Source organism: Manduca sexta, chromosome 17 (genome assembly GCF_014839805.1).
Source record: "Manduca sexta isolate Smith_Timp_Sample1 chromosome 17, JHU_Msex_v1.0, whole genome shotgun sequence".
NCBI classification, from domain to species: domain Eukaryota; kingdom Metazoa; phylum Arthropoda; class Insecta; order Lepidoptera; family Sphingidae; genus Manduca; species Manduca sexta.
The window spans coordinates 891,598-917,841 of NC_051131.1; the positions used below are offsets into that span (position 1 = coordinate 891,598).

At 39.6% G+C, this 26,244-nt stretch overlaps 1 protein-coding gene across 1 annotated transcript in view; it reads right to left on the reverse strand.

The window, feature by feature from the left end:
- Positions 1–1,069: 1,069 nt before the first annotated feature.
- Positions 1,070–26,244, reverse strand: part of LOC115451500 (hemocytin) — a 63,687-nt gene continuing 38,512 nt past the window's right edge. Inside the window, 35 exon segments of the mRNA XM_037439762.1 lie at positions 1,070–1,624; positions 1,848–2,027; positions 2,529–2,681; positions 3,279–3,452; positions 3,754–3,961; positions 4,232–4,378; positions 4,810–4,968; positions 5,434–5,553; positions 6,183–6,329; positions 6,721–6,879; positions 7,242–7,361; positions 7,910–8,125; positions 9,181–9,278; positions 9,944–10,162; positions 10,909–11,016; positions 11,755–11,917; positions 12,461–12,547; positions 12,714–12,843; positions 13,722–13,876; positions 13,878–13,886; positions 14,221–14,379; positions 14,658–14,807; positions 15,229–15,348; positions 16,865–16,978; positions 17,440–17,567; positions 18,173–18,364; positions 19,097–19,314; positions 19,656–19,873; positions 20,416–20,666; positions 20,892–21,040; positions 21,422–21,656; positions 21,910–22,131; positions 23,844–23,942; positions 24,146–24,413; positions 24,905–25,013. Coding sequence (XP_037295659.1) covers positions 1,503–1,624; positions 1,848–2,027; positions 2,529–2,681; positions 3,279–3,452; positions 3,754–3,961; positions 4,232–4,378; positions 4,810–4,968; positions 5,434–5,553; positions 6,183–6,329; positions 6,721–6,879; positions 7,242–7,361; positions 7,910–8,125; positions 9,181–9,278; positions 9,944–10,162; positions 10,909–11,016; positions 11,755–11,917; positions 12,461–12,547; positions 12,714–12,843; positions 13,722–13,876; positions 13,878–13,886; positions 14,221–14,379; positions 14,658–14,807; positions 15,229–15,348; positions 16,865–16,978; positions 17,440–17,567; positions 18,173–18,364; positions 19,097–19,314; positions 19,656–19,873; positions 20,416–20,666; positions 20,892–21,040; positions 21,422–21,656; positions 21,910–22,131; positions 23,844–23,942; positions 24,146–24,413; positions 24,905–25,013 — 5,506 coding nt within the window. The 3' untranslated portion in view covers positions 1,070–1,502.

Consider the following 26,244-nt stretch of genomic DNA (forward strand, 5'->3'; position numbering starts at 1 on the left):
TTAATTTCATAGGTTTATTTTGAATCGAACGTATCGAACAAGGCATCAAGACCGTTTATTGATATCGACGGAGAGTCAATCAACGAGAGGGTGTTACGCGCCGCTATCCTAGTCGATGACATCGGGCGTTTCCGGAAGTATTCGGCTGCGCGGACAGGCTGGCAGAAGAGAAAATATGTTATGCATGATGCGGCGACTATTCTATCATTCTCTCTGGTTGCACGTAGTCAAAAAATGTGTAAATTTGTATTCTGTAATTATTTTTGCTAATATAATGTTTAATACTGTAAAAAGAGCGTTTAGCATAAGCTAAGTTATATCAGAATTGCTATGGTCTTGAGTCGAGAGTCACCGATGACAACTAGCGACAGTCCGTATTTTTTTCGCGCGGAAAAAGGCTTTATTACTGTCACTACGGGACACGAGAGGGTTGGGGGTGGGAGGGTATTTGGTGTAAGTGAAATGGTTATTTTGGCCTCACCGGTCTTATGGCTTAATACACTCGGGAGTATAGCATCATCTGAGCGAGCATTGAGCCGAGTCCCTAACACTATGCAGCCTATACCGGCGTATCAACTAAAATCCGTGGTGCACTTCTTCGGTGTATATGAGGGGGGTATGTTGTAGCCCAAGCTTCATTATTTTGTTTTTATCTGTAAACACCTACCTAGTACCTACTGTAACTCTCTCAATCTTTAATTAGCGATGTGGCCAGTGCCGGATTTATATTTTTTATGAGTGTAGGCCACTTTATTTCCGCCGCCCCATGTAGGGAGGTTTATGTATCTATGTTTGTATGTATGTATGTAGGTTTCTAAAATACTTACGTAATAATTTTCCATTTGTTTGTATTATGGAAGGCACTAAAGTTAAATAAACGAATGATTAATTAAATCGAGTGAGCGTCCTCTGAAATCTGCCGCCCCTAAGAGGCTGCCGCCCATAGGCCGCGAACTATACGGCCTATTTAATCCAGGACTGGATGTGGCGTAAGTAAAGAAATGGTGAAAAATAATAAGTTATAATAATTTAAATTAAAGCTGTCACAGGAGGTAGTAAATAAAAATACTTTTTTTATTAATTGCTGTACGATTTATTTACAAAAATATATTATAAATGTGATCTGTGTATTATTGTCATTTACAAATACATTTAATTCAAATTATTTATAAATAATTAATTATTTGGTGTCAGCACTTATTTACAAAATATCTCAAAAATCAGATAAATAATGTGAATAAAATATATGAAACTTAAATTGTTTGCAAGTACAAGAACTTAGTAATTTTTTATTATAAATTAATGTAATTATCACAGTGTTTTTAAATTTCTAATCTTTTGAAAAATGCAATCATTTTAATCTGTCAAATCATTTCGCCAAATTATTTCTAAGAATTTATGTGTACAGTAAATTTTCAGAGTTATTGCTTCCTTATTTACACAGACCTACATTTCAAATGGTTTAATACAAAACTTACATTAAGCATACTGTTTGATTAAGTTTATCTACGCGGTGGCTTCTCTGACGACACTTCTCCAAACCTACGGGCGAAGGAAGGAATGTAATCTTCTTCTTCGTCACGATCGTGTGCTGGAACTTTTGGAGTCTTCGTTCCAGTGTAGCCTGAGGAAGGTAATACAACTTTACAACCTTAATTACATCGTATGATGATAAGAAATAACAAAGGTCAAATAATCCATTTGTACTTCCTGTTTCCTTTTTATAATCTCTATTGTATATTTACTTTTCCATAATGTACAATAAAGAGTTTCAATAAATAATCCCCTGGTCTACCCAAATTAATCAATGGTTGCATTCACGTCACTATAATTGTAAGGGTACTCACGCGACTTGGATCCGTGCCACTTGGAGACGGTGGGTCCTCCGCAAGGCTGGCAGGCGCACTTGGACGGAGACGCGACCTGGTGCGCCACCGTGCTGCCGTCCTCGCAGGTCAGCTCCGCCATCACTGGGCTGTATTTTGACGCCTGACAACACTCGCACTTCGAGTCGTGGCTGCCGGTCTCTGTGGGAACATGATTAATGCTATAAAAATTCTGTATCAATCTGAGGGCTTATGGTGGAAAAGTCTGACTGGTTTTTTCTTTGATTTCTTTCTGTAGCCATGTGTGGTGTGAATACATCTATATAAGAATTTTGGAAAGCGTATGAAGTCTGTTAAACCGGACTATTAGTAAAGACCCTTGGAGTGTGTATAATACAGGACTGGTGACATCAGTGAGGGGCTTCAGGAGTGGCAAACGGGGCAACTGTATTGTCTTTGATTTCACTCTGTAGCTATATAGTTGGCACAGGGCTAGTATTATCATAATATTATCAGTGGGAGGTTTGAAGAGTGGCGAACGGGCAGCCGACTAAGGCCTCGCGCTTCAAGGGGCTTTGGGATTACAAGGGGCACAAAAACAACCTTTCTTCGAAAATCGCATGGACGGCGTCACTTCCTCACTTTGTGACGTCACCTTCTGCCTAAAGACTAGCATTAGTTAAGGTTGCCATTATTACTCACGGTTGTTATACAGCGTGCCGGAGTCGCAGCTGCCGCGACACTCCGCGAACCCTCTGAGCGGTACGTTGTTGACGCAGAGGCCGCGCACTCCCTTGTGCACGCGGATGAGGCCGAGGGTCTTCGCGCTGCTGATCACCTCCGGCGTGCATTTACCTGCGGAATTAAATATAGTTATATAGGTAACTAGTTTTCCGGGATAAAAGTCCCGCTGTATATTTTCCCGGGATCGAAAGTAGCCTATAACTTTCCCAGGGTCTAAATTATAGGCTACTTTCGATCCCGGGAAAATATTATATAAATATGTTTAAATTTCATAACGATCCGTTCTATAGATTTTGAGAAAATCGGTAACATACAGACAGACAGAAACGGGGACTGTTTTATAATATGTATATGACTGTTTTATGATATACACGTTTCAACCCAGTAGTAAAAAGTAAACTTATCAGGAGGAAAACTAATTATAAACCAATTTCAAGAAGTACGTTCCCAATTCGACACGAATGTGTCTTTCTTTCACGTATTTACACCGATTTCTCTGAGATTTGACGTACATTTTGCCTGATTCTTATCCTCCACAACAGAAGAATATCTTACAGTGGTCCCACGAATAGAAAAAATATTGTGTATTTATTTTTTTCATTATTTTTTTCATCCACTACTAACTATTCTTTTATGATGGATTTCGATTTTTTTACAATTTTTTTGACTCCTAGTATTCAGTAATACAGACTATGCCAATATACTTACTGTGTGCCAGTCCCTTCTCCCTGCACACCTGGCAGCAGGTCTCATTGACGAGGTCCTCCGGCTCGCACTTGGACACATCGGGGCATATCGGCCGCGCTGACGTCACGAAGATCTCCTCGCCGGCCTGGTCGCACGAGAACGTGGTGCAGTTGTCTTCCGATTGCCATGTAGAGCCTGGAACAGAAAGTATACTGTACTTGCCAAACATGCCGGCATATTTATGTCGATTGACGAGGGGTAATCACTTTTTGTCAGTGAAGACTATCTTGATCCTACTTCACGGAAGGTAGTAGACCGTCCGCCATTAGTGTGTGGTGGCCCCCGGGGTGAATAGCAGCGTGGAAGGTATACCTCATGCTGCTGTTGATACTGAGAGCGTCCTTCGCAGGAGCTTCTGGGCCATTTCCTCCACAACAAGAGACGGACTCCTCTATACAGCACCGCGCAGTTACACCAACGTAAACACAAACCGTACCGGGCTCGACGAGCCTGTCGGGCAGCACGCACGCGCTCTGCACGCAGCGGCCGCAGCACTCGGCCGGCGCGGGCGCACGATACGTCCAGCCGCGCCGACACGACTTGTCGCACGCCTGCACGCTCTCCGTGTGCGCGAGCTTGCCGTCCGCGTCTCGGCTGCACGTCACGTTCACGCACGGGTTCGATGACGGCCACGTTTGATTCTCCTGATGAATTAAGTATTAGCAGTCAATACGAGTTGATAAAATCTCTTTTCTAAACCTTCTAATATGTTGTTAAAAAATAAATTATTATTATTAGTACCTAATTCTTGGAGAAGTAGAATTTTTCAAAGCACTAAAAGCTCTTTATTATTTTTTATTGTATAAAAATACAGACAAAATATTTGAGCAGATTAAATACACACAAAATTATATTGATAATTATAAAAGATTCAGTAGAAGCACCTATAATGGACACTGGCTAAGCCGAGGTACCTGATAGATCTTGTTTCCGACGCGACACGCGACCGCCTCCTCGATAGGGCAGCATTTGCCGGGCACCTTCTCCTCTTTGAGGACAAACTGTTTCCTTACAGCCTCCGACACTTCTGGACAGGTCTCGTCTGAACTCTCCACTTGCAGCTGTTGTGGATTGAGATAAAAATCAGTATAAATTTAAGCTCAATTAAGGGTACCATTGTATACAAATACTAATTATTGTATCCACTAGATAACGTCTACTGTAGACAATGTCCTATCATGAAGGTTTATTTTACTAATAGACTCCGTCCAACCTGTTACAAAGCCAGTAAAGCAGGTTAGCAGTAACACCACTGACTGACGAGATACTACCTTCCTAGTTAGTTTATATTATATTTGAACTATGTATTAACAGTGGGTACACTATTCTAATAAAAAAATAGATATTAAATAATGGCCGTTATCAATGAGCGATGCCAATCTTAAATAATTTGTGAGCATGTCCAAAACTTTGTTCCGATTGGTGCATTTCACGATAGATTGAAAAAATAGTTTGGGATAGATTAAAAATAAAAGAAGTGAGTGCTACTGACCGTTCCATTGATATCGGCGCAGGTGTAATTGGTGCAGAAGTCTGCCGACACCCACACGTCCCCCACGGGCCGCTCCAGCCCCTGGAACACGCACGCCACCGGCTTGCAGCGCCCGCAGCACTCCCCGGACTTCGGATCCGCTGCCTCGTACTTCCAACCCTGGAGATAGGTTTAGGATATGAAGGTTAGGTGAGGATGAAGGCTACGTTGGTTCGAAGGACCATTTTAAGGATCAAGCTAAGAGGTGGGACTACACTCATTACAATATACGTAATTGATATAATATGTGGGTGGGTATTTTTTTTATTGTAAACATTTTGAAGTACTCCATTACCTGCAAGGTACTTTAACAACACTGAAAAAGTAGTTATCAAAACGATTAAGAAGTTGTATTATCTATGGTTTCGCCTTTTAGCTTAGAATGCTGAGTTCTAGGGAACAATGAATTAACGGTAGCAAACATGCTCTTGCGCAGCCTCATCCACAGTTATACTAGTATTTACTAGTATAACTGACACTGACATACATAACATGTCCCTTAATTTTCATTGGAGTAAAGATTGCTAAAAACACATTCTTCCATTAATGTTTCTTGAACAAGACCGGAGACAGTATACAACTTACCAGCTGGCAGGTGGTGTCGCAGTGCTGCCTGGTGGTGAGCCGCTCGAGCTTGCCGTCCTCTGCGCGTGCGCATGAATACATCTCGCATGGGTCTGTCGGGTCCGTCCAGTTCTCGCCAACCTGCACCACAAACATCATGTATTTTTAAAGTTATTGTAAAAAGGAATCGCGAATCATTTTCGCAACAGACCGTCTGAGTAATGTTAGGTCTCTAAGATCTAATCCTGGACAAATAGAGTTAGAAAAATTTACACAAAGTTGGCTAAATCAAGAAACTCTCGGTCTGCGACCAACATACTTCTTAAGAAGTCAAAATAAAAAGGTGATTCGATTAGCAGAATATGCTATGAATATTAAAAATCAAAGTGACCAGGATTTAAAATTTCTATCTTATAGGGCTCATCAAATTATGGGCCAATGATTATAAAGTATAGCTTGAGTAAAAGAGATAGTAAAAACCAACTTATATTATTATTTACTAGCGACCCGCCCCGGCTTCGCACGGGTGCATTATTTCTCCACTATTTAATGGATGTTATTATACATATAAACCTTCCTCTTGAATCACTCTATCTATTGAAAAAAACCGCATCAAAATCCGTTGCGTAGTTTTAAAGATTTAAGCATACAAAGGTAGGGACAGAGAAAGCGACTTTGTTTTATACTATGTAGTGTTTATCAATAGCCATTAAGTTTATGCAATCATCTATTTTGTAGAAATAATGCTTGTAAGTAAAATATTCACGTACCTTATATACTTTGTCGCCGAACTTGCACGCGACCGGCTCGAACTTGGGACAGCACTTGCCTTCCACCTTCTCCGTCTCCACCACGAACTGCTTCTTCAGGGTCGAGGGCATTTCCGCACACGTCTCGTTTGAACTTTGCACTTGCAGCTACAGAAATTCAAATAAAATATTTCATTATATTGATATCGCAGAGGTAAAAAAAGATTTTTATTTTTCATGTTTTGATGGCTAATACAAAATTTGGTTTAGTGTGTTGTCATGACTATGTAATAGATAGTAGAAACTACGAGAATCTTCCAGCCTCAGTATTCAGGCTTAAAATATTTATATTTGCGAATCACTTAAATTTGTCATGACAATGAAATTAAACTTATTTATTTTATTTTAGATCAGTACGATAAGTAAATTCCAAGCGTGAAAGTATCTTTCTACCTTTGATAATAGAAGACAAAAGACAAAGGAGACAGAGAGAGAATAGGAAAGAGTAGGAGAATCAATTGTCCATTGTAATATTTAAACTCTAAATCCTATCACTTACGGTTCCTTCCAGATTGACGCAAGTGAAGTTGGCGCAGAAGTCCGAGGAGGTCCATTTCTCCCCGATGGGTCGCTCCACTCCGTCCACGACGCACGCGACGGGCCTGCACTTGCCGCAACACTCGCCACTCGCCGCATCCGCCGGGAAGTACTTCCAGCCCTGCAACAAGATGTAAACAATCATTCAATCAATCAATGACAACAGAAATTCAATTTCAATCAATGACAACAGAAATTGGCATACAGAATACAATTCCACACTAATTTCATGAAGATAACGTATGAGCTTACACTAAGACAGAAGATAAGCTCTTGGTGTAGTAAATTCACTGTGGTACGTTTTGCTATACACAAATACTTCGTAAGAATTATGAAAGTAAGATTGTAATATCCTTACTTCGAGCTACGAAGAGAGAAACAGTATCTAAAGATGCTTCTGTATTGAAGACAGGACTTGGTAAATCCTCTTTAGCAAGGTTTGTTCTAGTTTCAATACGCTTATAAATAGTCAAGTATACTCACGGGCTGGCAGTCGTCGTCGCAGTGCTGCACGGTGGTCACCTTCTCCAGCTTGCCGTCGTCCGCCTGCACGCACTGGTACTTCTCGCACGGGTTCGTGGGCGACGTCCAGTTTTCGCCAACCTGTTAAGTATCTTATTAGTTTTCCTTCCAATATTACAGCTTATCTTTGGTTTTATCCAAGAATTACGAAGCAAATTGACCTTTACAATAAAGTTTTCTAAATCCCTATACCAACACAAACGATCCCATTAAGTTCATTCCAGGCCCGCACTCAATTATTACGAGGGGTCAAACCCACATATATAATATTTATTTATTGCACTTGATATACAAATGTATATAGGTGGATCCCAGTCAACTGTAGGATGGTGCAGTGATAAACAAGGTACATCGTGGTAACATGAACATTTAAAAAGAGGAAGAAAAAAAGGTACATATACGATAAATACCTATATACCAAAAAATTGGAATATCAAAATACATAAAATAATATTGTAATGGAAGATGAGTATAATATTATGTTGAGACATGTTGATGGTTTTAGGCTCTTCATTTCATTGTACTCATTATACTACCTTAATACTATACATTACATGACATATACTAACTACACACACTACAATATTATGATTATATGTATATAATGTAAGTGTAGATGGTGCCATTACCTTGTAGACATTGTCGCGGTCGCGACACGCGACGTACTGCGGCACGGGGCAGCACGCGAACGGCACGGCGCGCGGCTCCAGCACGAACTGCTCCGAGCTCACGACCGGCTCGCACTCGGTGACCGCGCAGCGCGGCGCCGGCCCCGCGCCCGCGCCCGCGCCCGCCGCCTCGCACCGGCACGAGCGGCACGGACCGTCCGCCCACACCGCCTCCGTCTGGGGTGCAAAACATTTCAATGAATGTAGATACATACAATTTTGTGTTTTAAGTTGTGTTAGTACCTAGCTAATATGTTATGTAAGTAGAATATAGTATAGAGGCGGTTGCGCTCACAACGTAAATAAGTTAATCTTCTATCTATACTTATAATAAATCTGTAGAGAGGTCAATTCTGTACATGAAATATATTTCCAAAATAACTATGATGGGGTGATTAGGGATCGACACTGATGCCAAAAATGCAATTAGTAAAATTTTTGTCTGTCTGTCTGTCTGTCTGTATAACCGTTATAGAAACAAAAACTACTCGACGGGTTTTAACGAAACTTGGTACAATTATTTTTCATACTCCTGAGCTGGTTATAGTATACTTTTCATCACGCTACAGTTAATAGGAGCAGAGCAGTGAAAAGAAATGTTGGGAAAACGGGAGAAGTTACTCCATTTTTTAAGCTTCCGTCGCGTGTGCAACCTTAATGCTTAAAAGTTCCTTCGATTTACCAGGATCCCATCATCAGACCCTGACCGGACAATCGGACCACCTGTATACCACCATACATTAAAAAAACATCCCGACAAATTGAGCACAAGACAGACACAAGGGTACACACTTCTGACTTTTCTAAAAAATCATGTGTGTATTTTTTCTGAATTTATCGTTCGCTTTAACGGTGAAGGAAAACATCGTGAGGAAACCTGCACATCTGAGAAGTTCTCTATAGGAATTTCGAAGGTGTGTGAAGTCTACCAATCCGCACTAGGCCAGCGTGGTGGACTAAGGCCTAATCCCTCTCAGTAGTAGAGGAGGCCCGTGCTCAGCAGTGGGCAAGTATATAATGAAGGGCTGATATTATTATTATTATTTATTCATAAACTGTTTTAGTATACCGTTGTGTATTAATGGTTTGCTCATATAAAACGATTATCAAGCTGAAAAAATTTTCTTTATGATCACGATAGAAACAAATATTTATTTAATAGTGAATATTTATAGCAAAGAGTGTGCTTTTAATTATTATGTGTACTGTGTTACCAAAGTAAATGAACTTACATCTTTCAAAACAACTTCAGGCGTCTTCCTTGCTTTCTCACCGCCCTTGGAAGCGGACTCCCATTCTAGGGTTACCACGCATTTGTCTTTGGGCAATTCTGTAGGACAAAAAAACCGTTATTATCACCGAATAATATAATTTATAATGTCATTTAATAATTAAGAGATAAAGCGATACCAAAAAAAAATATACTCTTAATATCAAAACCAGTAAAATCTATTTACCTAAAAAAATACATCATACAGATGAAAATTATATAAACACCAATGCCAACTCAACCAATTCTACAAAATTATTTATGGAAAAGTTTTAAATCTCCTGGACACTCATCAAACCAATTCACCATTGGTGCCGCGAAGATTATTTTTAGGGAGGTGCCACTGCATCTAAACACTATAGTAGGTAGTACAAAAAATCATTAATTTCTTTTTTCTTTTCAAATAAAAATCGCGCAGGCATTTGTATATGCTAAACCATACTAAAACCTCTGTGGTCAATGGTTACCATTGTCATTCAGTTATTTTTATTGTAATTTGTTCTGGATAGCGGGGTGCACGTGCTCTGTCGCGTTGCTCGCGACCTGCCTGCTTGAAAGACCTTTCCGAGATAAAAGTCCCACAGTTCTCCGATATAAAAGTTGTCCCAATTGTGAGCAAAGTTACAACCATTTAGTTACAGCGGGTTTTACATCTACTTCTAACAAATGTCCAACCATCTTCGCAGAGTTTTGTATTTATAATGTGCATAAGAAGATGAACTTACCACAAGAGTACTCCGGACAGCACTTCCCACTAACATTAGCAGTCTTCAGGTTATGGAACTTGGGGCAGGTGGGCGGCTTGGGACAGGTCTCCACGCGGCAGATGAAGTCCACGCGTGGGCAACAGCCGCTGTTGTCGATGAGCCGCTCCATGCCCGGCTCCATGATCTCCACCTCGCTCTCTGAGGGTATCTGCTCGCACTCGCTTGCTGGTTTGCATTCTGAATACCAAATGTAATATAATTTACAAGAAAATTAATCTTAGTTGTAGTAAAATTATCTAGAAAATTTTAAACAATATTGCTTAATAATCTTTTAGACTAAATTTTAATTTATTGCTAATAATCTAGATTAAGAAAGGAAATTGAAAAATACGTAAATAATGAGAGTCGTCCTGTTTAATTTTTTGAGGTTAAAAATAATATGTTCATTCCGTATGTCAAATATTATCCAAATTTGTTGAGCAGGTTTGCGTATACTTCTAACAAACATCTTTACATACTTACATACTATTATATAATATGACGTAGTTTGGATAGTTGTTTATAAGCCTAATTCAAACACTCTCCTTTCTGTATTCACTTAAAAAATATATATTATTAATTAGGGACAGTAATAACTCTCTCCTTCGGCGGTGTAGTTGTTTAACAGCGACAGTGCTGACATCTGGGACTCGATTCCCGAGTCATGTAAAGCGATTTTTGGTTTTTCTACTCGGTATCAGCCCAGAGTCTGAAATGTATGCCCATGATCCCCGACCCCTATCACATCATGAAACAATATACGCGACAAAACTGGGTGCATCAGTAGCGCCTCTGCCTACCCCTTCCAGCACAAAAGGCGTGAGTGTGTGTACAATTATAACTTCTGATACAAGGCTATCTGTGCCTACTCTACATATCACATGACTTACAAAATTTTTTAGGGTCTGTACAGACATTCTACATACAAAAGCAATCTGACTCACCACAAGCGTACGTCTTGCATCCATTAGGCAGTGTCTTCTGTTTTAGCACCTGACCGAAGCCGCACACTATCTTCTTGGCTTCCTCGCAGTGTTCTTGTTTCTTTGGTGCTGTAAGGAAATTATTTAATGATGACTTCTTGAGATGGGGTAAGAAACTCTATGTATAGAGATCTCTAGTGGCTCTATGTGATCCAGAACTTAGAGTGCAAAGTCTATTGCACTTACGCGGCTTATAATGTCTGGTTTTTATACCGGCTCCATAGGTTTAGATTAAGTGTCTTTTATATATTTCTTTGACTCCCGACAACTGTTTATACCAATAATATAAAAACAAATACAATTAATTTACATTTGGGCAAAGCCTCTACAAGTCTTCTCCGTGTAGGGGTGTTTGGAGTATTCTACCACGCTATTCCTTGCCTTTCGTAAGAGGCAACTAATAGGGGCTATCATGATAGGGGGCTGTCCACCGATAGTACATACGTGAACTTGTTTAGTACATTATTGTGACCCCAAAACAGACAGCGATAGAGTTATAGATATGTCAGTCGCATATTTTTCTTTGTTTTCTAGTATGAACTATGGAAGAGGTATGTTGGCGAGGGTCCAGGGTATTAGAGACTTTCCCCTCACACCCCACTACAACTCCTACAAGCCAGGATCAGCAGTGGCACGCATTTTATGACACCGAGCAGTGAAGCTCGGCAAGTCTCAGGGAACACAAATTTGTAACCCGCAACGCAATTAATCATATAGGGAGAAGTTGGAAATATTAAACGCCCACTTCCCTCCACAGCAAAGCCGGAGACAAAATAACGAACAAGGGTCCAGGGTATGTGGTCTCACCGCAGTGGTACTCGGGACAGCACTGGCCGGGGCGCGGCGGCGGCGACACGAGGTCCTGCGCGTCCGAGCACGTCGGCGGCGCGCAGCCCTGCGTGGTGCACGACACGTGCGCAGAGTTCTCGCCCGGGATCTTACTGCACGTGCAGGATGTGCACGCGTCCTCCTGGAATCAAGATGCTGATTAAAGGACCAGTGGCGAAGAGTGAATTCTTCTGAGTCTTCCAAAAGGGAATCTGACACAACTCATAGGTAGGCATTAACGTATATTCTATAGACACGAACGTCCACATAAACTATTTGTTCAAAATGGTAACCAAAACGTCACTGTTATAACCTATTTATTCACTTGAACAACAAATAATTTTACTTATTTGACTAATATTTTTTTTTATTCAAATCATGAGCGTCTTATATCATGAGCGTCACTTCGTACACAACCACAAGCTGTCTATATTGACCATACTAAATTCAGTTTTAATGGACTGTAATTCAATTTAGTTGAACACAGTAAATAGTTCGGAACGCCAAATCTATTACGTAGTACATGTATATCGGTGTAAATGCGTATAAATTTTATAAATATTCTATCAAATGTATTACTAATAACAAAAATTAAGGTTGATTTAAAAGTGTTCCAGAGTCAAAGAGCATTTAAATTATTACTAGCCTAGATACTAAAAGCCTAGATGATAGAAACAAAGCCTACCTTCCATTCATCGCCGGCGTAGTGTTCCTTCTTCGCGTCGCACGGGAAGCACTTGCTTGGCTCTATACACGTGTTGTTTAGACGAACCTGAAAAAAAATGTATAATTTTTTTTTTATAAAATGCGTACTATTGACACACATCGACCATCCACGGACCTATAAATTATGATAACGTCAATGTTAAATCTTATAATGCTTAGTAGTATTTATATTTGTTCCTATGACCTGGAAGAAAAAAGTCTGTTAAACCCACCATTCCCTCAGGACAGAAGCATCCCTCCACAGGTTTGTTGGTGCACTTCTCCGGGCTCTTTTCTAGTTCCTCGTTGTTCTCGCAAGTCCTCTCGCAGTCCACACAAGTTCTGTACACTAGTGGCGCCTCGCTGTAAGGGGAAAGTATATTTTCAACTTGCTATTAGACCGCTCAAGTATTGCGTGAGTACTAAAAGTGGGGGGGAGGTTTCTGGTTTGCTTATTCCCGATGATATGGGGAATGAGGAGGTCTGAAGAGTGATTACGTCAGCAATATTAAATTAATTAATTTTGAAAAAAAAAAGTTGTAAACATTGTACCTATTTATGCTTACGTGAGCATGAGATAGGGGTGAAAACTTTGCTAAATTTACTTACAAGGGCAAGGTGGTGGACAAGGAAGGGCAGGGTGTTAAAAATGAACATGCAAATATTATAAGTATAATGGCTGCCATACATGCTACGGTCCATCGGAAAGGTCCACCGGTGCAGGTATGCCTGCGCCGATAGACCGCAATGTGTGTGGGAATAGACCTGTGCAGATTTTTGAGCCTGTGCAAGCAACCGGCGCAGAATCGAAAATCAATTTTTTCAATTGATACCTGCACAGATGACCTCTCCGGTAGACCGTAGCGTGTATGTCTTACATAAATAAGATAAGGCATGTCTCACCAAGCGGCGATAGCCTAGTTGGGTGTGGAACGGACTGCCAAGACGAATGTCCGCAGGTTCAAATCCCAAGGGCACACACCTCTGACTTTTCTAAAAAATCATGTGTGTATTCTTTGTGAATTTATCGTTCGCTTCAACGGTGAAGGAAAACATTGTGAGGAAACCTGCACATCTGAGAAGTTCTTTATAGGAAATTCGGAGGTGTGTGAAGTCTACCAACTCGTACTAGGCCAGCGTGGTGGACTAAGGCCTAATCCCTCTCAGTAGTGTCGGAGGCCCGTGCTCAGCAGCGGGCAAGTATATAATACAGGGCTGATATTATTATTATCATGTCTCACCAGGGGTACGGACAGAGGTCCCGCCTCCAGTGCGGCAGACAGACGTCGTGCGCGCTGCAGGCGGCGGCGTAGCGCCCGAGCGCGGCGCACGCGTCGCTCGCGTTGGCGCACAGGTCCGCCTCGCACGACACCACGAACGGCTCCGGGTCCACCATGCGCGTGGCACTACAGCGGGGGGGCGATCAGGCTAATGATTTATTATGTTTACGCGAATGGGCACAGAAAAGTGACCCTTCTGCACTTGATGATAAGCAAAGTGAGGTCTAGATAGAGTGTTGACTGACGAGGGAAATTATCCTTTACCAGTCGACATAATTATGCCGGCCTGTACCTTTGTACTTATATATTATTAGAGGACATAATGACCCAGTAACTACATCTTTACATCCTTAGGCTTCGGAGACGTTTTTATCACACAAAACTATAATAAAATTTCTCTTCCTAATTCTTTCTAAAGCTCCATATATACCTAATGATCCCCAAGTATGACTGAACGTACCGGTCCGAATCTATCAGCATTGTACAAGTTGAAGCACGGGTTGTTCTCCGGAGGTGGTGTGACGCATTCCGGTGGAGGTTCGGGTTCCGTGCACTGCTCCTGCGGGGGGATGTCCAGCTGCTCCAGGGCCGCGGGACTCGCTTGCCAGCTCTTGCCGTACTGTTGGGGTGAATATGGAATTAAACTATTGCGTAAAAGTCCTGATTACGTCTCTTGATAAAGAAATTATAAATATAGGAGGAGGAGTATTAAAAAATAAAACAAAAAAGGGGTATTTAAATATTAAATGTACAAAAATTGATGAATAATTTTACAACAAAAAAATCAACCATGGTTTTTATTCTTCACTTACATTGAATACCTTAGGGTAAGATGACAGAACTTATTTTAAAGCAGGTAAATATTTTTTGCAAGTATAAAAAATTAAATCAGTTTACCTCTTCAAAGTCGTTGGTGGCGGTGCCGTTGCTGGTGATGAGCTCCTCCTGGTACCCGGCGCAGACGCCGCACAGCCCCTCCGTCTGGTTGGCGTACAGGAACGACGGCACTTGCACCGCGAACTCCATCTTAGACTCCAGCACCGTTAGCTGTTGGGAAATATAGGTTTTAGTGTAACTTCACTTTCAAGACATTTTTTGCTGTTGCGTAAATGTCATTTCCGTAATTAATGTTACGTTCTTTTGCTGGGCACTATTTGTGTGGGACTTTCTGAAAAAGAAATCGGGACTGGATCCCTCATATAAGATTGGCGCCAGGCAATGCTTCTTATAGAGTGCTTGAAAATGTATGTTTGGCCGACCTACATTGAATTGAGTAGGTAGGCTAAGGTGCAACAGGTGCACTCACTTTTCGCCGTGTGTATTCTGTCCCATGATGTGATAGAAGACGATCCTATCGCGATATCATACACATATCCTAGACTCCGGGCTGATTCCGAGGATCGAACTCAAGACAGTCGTACCGGGGCAGTTTATATACTCTTTAATAGAATAATAGTATGTAATTCACCTCGACGTGTATGTCTTGTATTCTGACGGTGACGTCCTGTCCGTTGACCAGGCTGATGGTGCCCCACTCCTTGTTCACGGGGTATTTGTACACGGTCTTACTTCCGATCATTGTTAGCAGCTGAAACAAACACTCTTTTCAACCCAACTTCTTTATTGGTACTTGAAGTATATCGACGGTTAAAAGAATAATTAACCCAAGCCACATTTTTTTGCAACACAAGTTTCATACATATTTAAAAGCAGCACATTTTTCTATGTTTTTTTATAGTTACATTTTTTCGAAAAAAACATGTCGCTTAAGTCAATTAGCCTTTCGACCGTCGATCAGGGCCGTAGCTAGGGGTGGGGGGGGGGGCATTGTGGGGCAATGCCCTACCTCAAAGTACTAATGTCCTACCTTAATAATCAACTAATAATAACCAAAGAACTGTAAAACACATTATGACGAAAAAAAATACAAGCTTAAAATAACATCTAAACAATACCGAAATACATAGTTGGATGAAGTTCCCACGGAAATTGGTCCCGTAGTAAGAGTTGTTCGTATTGATGGAAGGAATACTCCCTTGCAGGATTTAAGGGAATTACCCTAACAATTACGCAAATAGTAAGTTGACACATTAATGATCACAAGTCAAGAAAGCTAAAAATCGATTGACCAGATCAGATCTAGTAACATTTTAATTTCCGCCCTACCTGTAAACACAGCTGCCCTACCTCAAATTCAAGTGTAGCTACGGCGCTGCCATCGATATGTAGGTACTTTGTTACATTATTAAATTAATAATGTAAATATAAACGTAAACATAAATGTTGGGCGCCTGTGACCGGTAGGTGACAGCATTCATACTCAGCACTCGTATGAAAAACCCACCACCAGTATTAAGGAGAACTTTTTAACCGCCATTTTCAATAAACGCTTCCAATCAATTTTCCCTCTATTTCAAAAACGAACCAATCAGAACAAAGTAATTTTGACATGCTCACAAATGAGTTATTTTGATTGGTTCGTTCTCGGAATCGGATTAAAGGTTGAGATTGGGATCGTTTATTGAAAACAGCTATAAATTGCAATAGAAAAGTCCCTAGTCCATCGCTCAGTCGTCTCGAGACAAGGAAGGAAAGCACTCTTTTAATTCAATATATAGGTAGTACAGGGTCATTTTGACATCGCGTTACTAAATGAAACCACATACTTATCTGCTTGGAAATAACATTTTACAATAAGTTACTTGAGCCGTAGATGTAAAATAAAAAAGTGTAAGTTTCGAATTAAATAAATATCAATAAAAAGTAATTCAAATTTTACGCGACCTAATGCCACTACTACTACTCTGGGAGAATTCGTTGCTGTGGCAACATTATACTTTCATTCAGAAATACACTCACACACACGCTATATACGCATTACACTACAAAATGAACAAAAAATCAGAAAACTAAAACCAGGATCTTTCGTGAAAATATTAGTTATTAATGGATAATTTAAATTTTTAAAAGGTGAAGACGAGTATTTGGTTTCATTTAGTAAGGCAATGTAAAATGACCCGTATAAAAAGGCCTCAGTCCATCGCTCAGTCGCCTTCACAAAAAGTCAATCACAAGTCAATCACAATGATGAACAAAACCCTGACCTTCTTACTGGCGTCCTTGGTGATGTGGATGACGTCCTTCCCGTAGACGAGGTGCACGCTCTTGGTGCAGACCACGGCGGGGTTGTCTTCACACGGGCCGTTCGTCGCGAACACCTGGAACCGAATTTGTTATTAGCTTTGTTGATCGATTAAATATTAAAAATTACAGTTAGCTTTAAATGATTGAAAATTAGTAGAAGACGTTATAATTTTTTATAGATTTCTTTTATGTGACTCAACGTCTAAATATCATAAAAATAATAATACCAAAACTAATGATAAATAATAATAAACATCAATTATATACACATATAGATACATACATCACTCTAGTTTCCTATTTTTTTTTAATTTAACACAAGGCATAGCACAGAACACAATCATTATAAACAATACCTAAGCACTAAATAACATTAAGACTAGATTGTCTGCCTTAAACATATGCCCTAATCCAAATTATACGAGTCTTCAAAAAACTATTAACAACATTAACATTTTATTAACAAACACACAATTCACCATCTATGTGATTCTATTGATATTCCTTAAATAATATTAAATATAGGTGTAAGTACCTGGTACTTGTGTTGTCCGGTCTCGTTCCTGTCCTGGGACGCGAGGTAGGTGCAGTTGCTCAGGAACGGCAGGTCGTCGCCTTCGAACGTCACGTATTTACCCGGGGTACCCACTCCTGTGCACGTGCCTGGACGCAGACACATAGTTTTAATTTTAATATAAGTATATATTTTTTTATTCTATTCATATTCATTTTGACATAGCGTTTATAATAGGAAATACATACTGTCTTCTTGAAAACAACACTGGGGCCTTATTCTCTATCCCGCACGTTATTTTGACAGTGCGTAACAAGCACGGAACACAACGCATCATGTTTAGGACTATAGAAATTTAGCTTACAGAATACCATTCCACGCACATTTCTCGAAGATAACATGACACGGCCGCGTTACGCGTTTACACTATCATACAGAATAAGGGCCCTGACGTGAATTATTGTAACCATAGATGTAAAATAATAAAGTGTAAGTTTCGAAGAATATTTCTTCAACAAATACCTTTTTCAAATGTTTTTAAAGCTATCCCTTGAACCCAACAAAAGTCAAAAATGAGGGTAGATATTTATTCATCTCTTCATTCATATCTTTTCATTACCTGAATCTGTCAAAATATTAACTTATATCCGTAAGTCAACGATACTCACAATCCAGACAGTCGGAAACGAATCTATTACCTGAATCTGTCAAAATCCCTAACACACGTAAGTCAGACGTCAGTGACGATACTCACAGTCCAGACAGTCGGCGGGCACGACGCACTGGTCGCCCCTCCTGAGCGTGCCGTCGGGGCAGTAGCAGCCGGGGAAGCACTGGCCCTCCTCGGCCGGGCACGCGGCGCGCGCCGGCCCCCAGCCCGCGCACGTCGGCTCGCAGCGCTTGCGGTAGCAGTCGTAGTGCACCAGCGGCGCCGCGCACTCCGCCGCTGTGGGGATGGTACTCTTCAAACAATCTTATTCAGAACCGTACGGAAAATGGACGGTACACTCTTCAATCAGTCTTCAGAACGTGGTTAAGAAACCTATTCTTTGTACGTTTGAAAGATAGCAAGGCTTGCCGTATGGTAAACGATATGACTGGACAGTGCTTGTAAAGAATAACAATACTATTGTTACAAATATAAAAACATAGAAGAAAGAAAGAAAAACTTGAAATGTTAAGTCTTGTAAATACGCTACAGAATACAAAATTTTGCAGACACTTACCATTTCACCAGGTCACTATTAAGGTTCTATGTTATATTTGATGTATAAATGGACTTATATGCATATATAAAATGATTCTAATAAAATTCTAAATATCTCAAATAATAAGTAAAGGGAGATCCATGAATTATTGTTTTAAAAGTTTTACAGACATGAAAATTTTAAATCTCATTTTTGTAACATATAAATCACCATACGACGTTGTAATAGTGAGCTAACGATTCAAAAATATATAAAATACTTATTAATGGCCTCACTAATAAATGCTGTAAACGTCTGTCTTACACATTTTGTCTCACTTGCTCTGACGTTAAATGTTATTCATCAGAGGAAAACAAAACACTGAATAACTATCAAAGACATACGTTTATTACCAAAGGGTTCTAGCAATTTTTTCCTTCAAATATCCCAAAAGTTTTGATACCTTAATGTCTTATTAATATGTTACTCACGGCAATCCATCATGATTCTCCACGCAGCCACATCCAGGTCCTTGGCGGCAGCGAGACACTCCGCTACCATCTGCTCCAGGAACAGGCAGCGACACTCCTCGTGGCTCCTCTTCGAGCCGTTCACTACCAGCTGAGAGCATTCCAGAACATTCTCCAGACAGATGTGGCGCCATTTGTTCAGGTTCAATACTTCAGCGCATTGGGACAGAGGCTCCTCGCTGTGATAACGAATAATGGGGAACTGTTAATTATAATTAAAATAAAAAAAGTTACCTCACAAAATATCAAGTTCTTTATTACTGTATGTAACTGTGACAAGTTCGCAGTCATCAAGTCTCAAGACGCAATGGATTGAAAAAAGCGATTAGAATCGTTTATTACAAATGGTGGTTTGGTACTTTGTATTTGTCATCAATCTGAAGATAAAGGTCTCATTAAACTTTCAAGTAGAAAACAATAACTATTAAGCTGTAACTAGATTATAAGGTATTATGGGGTTGGCATATCGTTGATAGATAAAACCCTCTAACTAAATAAAGATAAAGAAGCAGTAACTTACGTGATAACTTTACACAGATCCCAGACTTCACGCTGTTGGACGGGCGGCGTGATCCGTGGTGCGCAGGCGTCGGCGGGCAGACCGGGCTTGCCCCAGCCGCGGCCGAACTCGTCGATGGTGGTGGCGAGGCGACCGTCGGGTAACTGCCGGTCGTTGCGCGGGTTGCCGTCGAATGCACCGCACATGCCGTCCACGGAGCCTTGGAGTTTTTTCAGCACCTAGAAAAATAAAAACAGTTAGTTCAAGATATTTTGACAGAGAAAGAAAGAAAAGCGATTTGTTTATTTAACGGTTTCAAACAGGCCGGCAAAATTATGTCAATCGATATAATTAGTCGTCAGTCGACACTCTATTTTAACCCTACTCCAATTGCCATCAGATGCAGAGGGGTCACTTTAAAGTGTCTGTATACAAATATATAATGGGATGTGCAATATTGCATAAAGGTGGACTTTGAAAAATGTATTTCCTGCTACTATCGAGTGATGCAGCAATAGACAATAATTTGTAAGTAGGTATATGTTAATTGATTTGATTTTTTCTACGTCCGGTTACGCTGTTTCGTTCTGTTTAGAGTAAATACTGTTTTGACAAAGAGAGTCATCTATCGATTCGAGGGTAGAAATAAGGAACTGTAATTAAAAGCGATCATAACACTTACCCCATAAGAGAGATAATTATAAAATAAAAAACCGCAATAAAATCCAAAAAATTGTTATTTCAATGTCTAACATTCGAGTAAACATAAGAAATCAATTACCCCAATCTTAACATCTCCATTCTTAGTAAACAGGACAGTGAAGTTGTATTTCCTGGACTTGATAGAGACGCCATCACCAAGCCGGTCTACATCGAAGCTGTTCTTCTGGAAGCAGATCTTCCTCGTCTGCTCGATGGTGTATTCGTAGTTGTCGTACTCAATCATCATGTTCGGCTTAACCAGGATCAGCTGGTCGTCTTGCATGACTATCAACTCATTCTGGCATCCGTCTTGGACACATTTCTTGCGGACTGGAAATTGGAGAACACGTCGATGGATAAAAAGAAAGAAAGTTTTTGTTTATTTTGGCACCGTTTTCATCATCATCGTCAGTCGGAATCCATTGATGAACCATTTTTATTACCCATAATTGAGGTAATTATGTATCTAAATTGAACTTAACGGCAGTATCAGGTATTTATAAAAAATTCTGATCGTCTAGAAAATTTTTGGTATAGGTCATAAATTTGACTTACGGATGATGAGCCACGCGTCAAACCGGTTGTCTCTGGCGAGGATGTGGAAGCACACGTCGTACTTGTACTCGTTGCCGTCAAACGTATTGAATGTTCGCCCGGTCATGTTGCAGAACACCGGACGCTCTGGCGGTGGCACACATTCGTACCTGCGACGGGTTTATAGGTTTGGAAATTTAAGACGTCATCGGTTGTCGACTATAAGATACGTTCTTACGTCAGATATAGCCATAGAGCCTAGTAAGGCCCCTTACTAGTAGAGAGAGGGTGTACAGTAAGCACTAGTCAGATGACTGAGATGACAGGGCGAAAATATAGTTCGCGAGTATTCAGTGAAAGCAATATCGAAGATATCTCGAAATTTGTTTAGAAAATGCTATGAGAAGACTCAGATTTAAAAATTACGTGACATTTTTCATCAGTTTAGAATTTATAATATTTTTAAGATTAAAAAACGAAAATCAAACGTGGACTGATATGGTTGTGAGGAGTTGATTCACCTCCGTAATGTAAATATTGTCCATACTCACTGAGGACACATGTTGGATGCAGACTTGCTGCGTTCCAACTTCACCGTGTACCCTGGTGGGCAGGTGGTCACCGTGCAGACGACGGGCGGAGCAGTGGCGCCGGGTGGCACAAACGGTGGCAACTTAGGAATACACCTGAACTGCACGCACTCCTTCTTCACCGCTAGGTGACTGTTATCCACATCAGGCTTGTCGAGAGAGAATGCTTGGTTCGGCTTCGGTGGTGGCGGCAGACCTTTGAGAGATATCATCATTAAACAGATTATAAAGTAGCAATTCGCTATAATGGTGACTAGTGCCACTGCCTATTGTGAGGACACAAAACAGAACTTTTAGTAATATATTAATTTTGCAGAAGTAAACTGCGTGCCACAACCCATAATGATTCAAGAAGGTTGTTTGTCTTTATCGCTTAAATTATTGTATATTTTTGACTGGAATATAACAAGTATTAGAGTTAAATTATGTGAGTGAGTTTCGCTACATACCTCCTTTAGAATATCCTCCTTTAGCGTAACCGCCCTTGGCGTATCCTCCCTTCGCGTATCCACCTCTTTCATAACCTCCCTTGTATCCCCTATAATATCGCTGGTAAGAGACCCTCGGTCTTGGCGGTGGCAGGTCACTAGTGGCGTATCGCGTGTAGCTTGACTTCGTGGCGTAGCTTATGATGTAACCAGGCGGACATTTCACCTCCGGACATTCTTCAGCTGTAAATGGAGTAGTACTGTGACGTATTTAATTTAATAATTTAAAGCAATGATAAGAAATTGATTCTGATGATGTAGCTAAAGTGGTCAAGCAATAGTTTCACATACGACGATGACACGATTGATATTGATCTCGGTCAAAACTCTTTTGATTTGGATAGCAAAGATTCGAAATATGCAAAAGTTCATAAGAGGTGTCAGAATAAAAAGTAAAAGAAAATCATAAATACTAAATAAAGTTATGCCCAAAATATGAAGACTGTGTAGTTGCCCATGATCATAAACACCTTCTTCCTAATAATATACTCTGCCGTTAAATGGATTTAACGACAAATAGAAGCACTTAGAAAATTGAAGAATTTTATTTTGTCACGACAACGACAACATGAACTGTAGTATCCTAGAAATATAATTATAAATGCGAAAGTTTGTGAGGATGGATGTATGGATGTATGTATGTATGTTTTGTTCCTCTTTCATGAAACAACTAATGAACAGATTTGGACGAAACTTTACATTAATATTAGTTATACATGAGACTAAAACACATAGGCTACAATTTATAATGATTTTGTGTAATTTAGACATAATAAAACGATACATATCAAGTAAGTGGAAAAAAAATTGCTATCTTGGCGTGCGCTGCCTGAACTGTTAGAGCTAGACAAAGATGATGTATGGTAGGATTATTAATTGTCTAAAATAGTTCTAAATATAAATCTGCGACTGCAACATTACATCCCTTTTATGTGGAAGCCACTATAACCAAAATAGTCATTTTCTCAAAATCTACTGAAAGGATTTTTATCAAGTTTCGTATGGAGATAGTTGACCCTGGGAAGGTTATAGGCTACTTTCGATTCCGGGAAAATATCAAGCAGGACTTTTATCCCGGAAAACTCCTAAACGCGGGCGAAGTCGCGAGCCAAAGATAATCTATTCTAAAAAGAATTGATGAAACTTTTGTACAACAAGTGTTACTATGATTTGTGCGACTTTGTAAATGATACTTTTAATTAATTTTATACTAGCTGATATTATGATTTCTACATGGGCATTACATGAATACCTTTGAATATAATCTATTGTAAATTGTTTGAATTTGAAATTATTCTTTTTCCATATTATATAATATGCCCAAAGTTAGACATATATCTAATATAGACATTAATTTTAAAATCTAATTTTGATATTAACTTATGTTGTATTAATGTTGAACTTTTATTTTGTATTATTCTTGTATTATTAATATTATTTATTTTAATTAATTTAGCTTAACGAAGAAGTTAAGACTAAACTGTTTACTGTCTCTGTACATTGTATGCCAATATTAGGCTGATCATAGAGCACTAAGCATAATATTATTAGTTCGCAATGTAATTACCTATGGATCACAAGTGAATAAATTACTGATTGATTGATTAAATAGTATGTATACCAAGGATAAATTACGTCCTACACCCGTAAAATTTCTTTGAAGATTTGACAACACAAAGTATACACAAATGTAAAAAATAAATTGTATACAATCGTGTAATCACCGTACTAAAGCTTCATAAATTACACATCGCCAAGTAGCCATTACAGCAAAGAAATGAGCAGCGTAGCTTCATTAATTTGTGCCAATTGTCAGACTCGCAATGAGACTGACGGTAAGGTTTAAGTTCAACAAAATGTTGAATGAATAGGTACAAAATTTAGAAAAATGCTACATTTGCGCTGCATCCATGTCTTCTTATGTTTATTTACTTTATTCGCTATGTTTTCTTTGCGTGAGCGCGAGAAGGATCCTTTTTTGATAGGGTTTCTACCTGCAATATCAATTCGAAAAATAAGTAGTACAAGTACACGCGACAGAGTCAAAAACCCTCACGATTGTGATGTACTTTACATCACTGATATTCCGTTAAGCAAAACTGATATTCCATTCACAGATCAAAAGGTTCATATTTGACCATCAGCGTAAATGACGTCACGGCCACATCCATAACCCATAACGCAAATGTCTACTCACGTTTGGTCGTAGTGCTTGGTGCAATCGTGGTGGTGGTAGAAGGCTGGGTGGCGGCGGCTGTCGGTGCCACGGTGGTAATGACAGGTGCCTCGGTGACGGTGACCATCGTGGTGGTGCAATCTCGCTCGTCGTCAGGACAGTCTTGCAATCCATCACACCACTTCTCAAGAGGAAGGCACAGTTTGCTGGTGGGACAGATCTTAGTACCAGGCGGGCAGGGTTCGCAGGAGCATTCACATGACTTAGGCGATAGCTTTGGTACCAGGTTCTGTAAAATAAATTAATTATTTTCTTTATTTTAAAGGATTTTTTATTTTTAAATATATATTACTAAAAAAAACATGCATATAAAAAAAATAATGACCCTCCGATGGCGAAGCTCAAGACCCAAGCCACCGGCAGTTAGGGATTCAAAGTGAGGAATCTCCTCACAATGCGCGCCATGTCCAACAATACAGATTAGTTATATTCAAATAGTATTCGAAAATTATGTAGTTTATAGGTAGTACAATTTAGTTTCCATACAATTTATGTTTATATAACTCAATTAAGTATAAGTAGATGGTTACATTGTTAAATGTTTTTTGTAAAATCGTTTCCGTAGTATAATTTCAATTAGTGTTAAATAATAAATAATAATTATTATTATGGTTTAAATGAATCTGTATGTAAACTCTACCAAAGCCTTGTAGCGTCTTTTATGTAGCCTTGAAGTTGTGAGAGGGTGTCTTTAACATAGTACTACAGATTTGTACTTACAACATTGTCACACTCGCACGCCTTGACTGGCTTGCAGCTAGGCACTCCGCCGAGCTTGCAAACACATTCGTCGCAGTTGGTGCCTCGGAACGTTGATCCCACGGGATATCTGGGAATTGACACGGATTATTTAGAACTCTTTTTTATTAGAGGGTTAAAGCCTTATTTATCTCTACACTCAAAAATAAATGTATTATTAAAGACGTAATTGTGTATAGGCGATTTGAAATATTGAATTCGTTCATGCCTGTGAGGGTGACTACCTTTTGTGGCATCTGGCCGGGGATAATTATCCCTCGTCAGTTGAAACTCCATTTACTATTAGGTGCAGTGGGGTCACTTTACCGTGCTCGTGGCCTTGTAGGTTTTGTAGTGTTCTTAAGGCGTAAGAGTATTGCGACAATTTCGAGCTTAAAGATTATGCCGTCTAATTATAATATATATTTCATTTATTATTAGATTTTAATAATATTTAATATCATTGTGTGAGCTCTGTTTTTTTACGTCGTTTAAAAACCTAAGGTATTCATGTACTATTTTAATAGGCGATAACCTAGTTAAAAAGGGAACAGACTGCCGAGACAAATGTCCGCAGGTTCAAAGCCTAAGGCACACAATTCTGACTATTCTAAACTTGTTTATTTATATATTTGCACTTCACATGCAATAAAAATTGTACATAGGCGGACCTAATGCCATCGGCATTCTCTCCCAGTTAACCTTAGGGTGGAGCAGAGATGAACGACTTATGTGTATTCTATGTGAATAAAATAATTGCTTGCTTTAACGGTGAAAAAAAAACATCGTGAGGATACCTGCATACTTCAATAGTTTTCTATAAAAAATTTAAGGGTAAGTGAAGTCTGCCAATCTGCACTTGGTCATCGTGGTGGACTAAGACTTCTTAGTAGTAGAAGAGGTCCCCGCCTAGCAATGGGTCAGTACTCAGTTCATGAGACAAGGCTAATATTATATTATTTTTTTATTTTATTGTCAAACAGTCTGCAAGAATTATTACAAAATGATGTTGATAGTCATTAATAATGATAGTAAATATCCTTCAGTCGGATATTACAACTTAAAGGGATAATTTTGTATAATTAATAAATAATAGCTTCATTGTTTTCTCGGGTAAGCAATTATTTCCATTCATAAAAAATATACACGATTCATCATTACGCGCTGTTTAATTGTATTTGCTAATGCAATTGGCTTGTTGTTAGCATTGTTTGAGGAAAAACAATTTCAAATGGACTAAGCCCCCAAATATATTATTGGGTAAAAAAACGGCTCCTTATTTACTACAATTAAAATAAATCGTAACAAGCAGTGTTCATTGA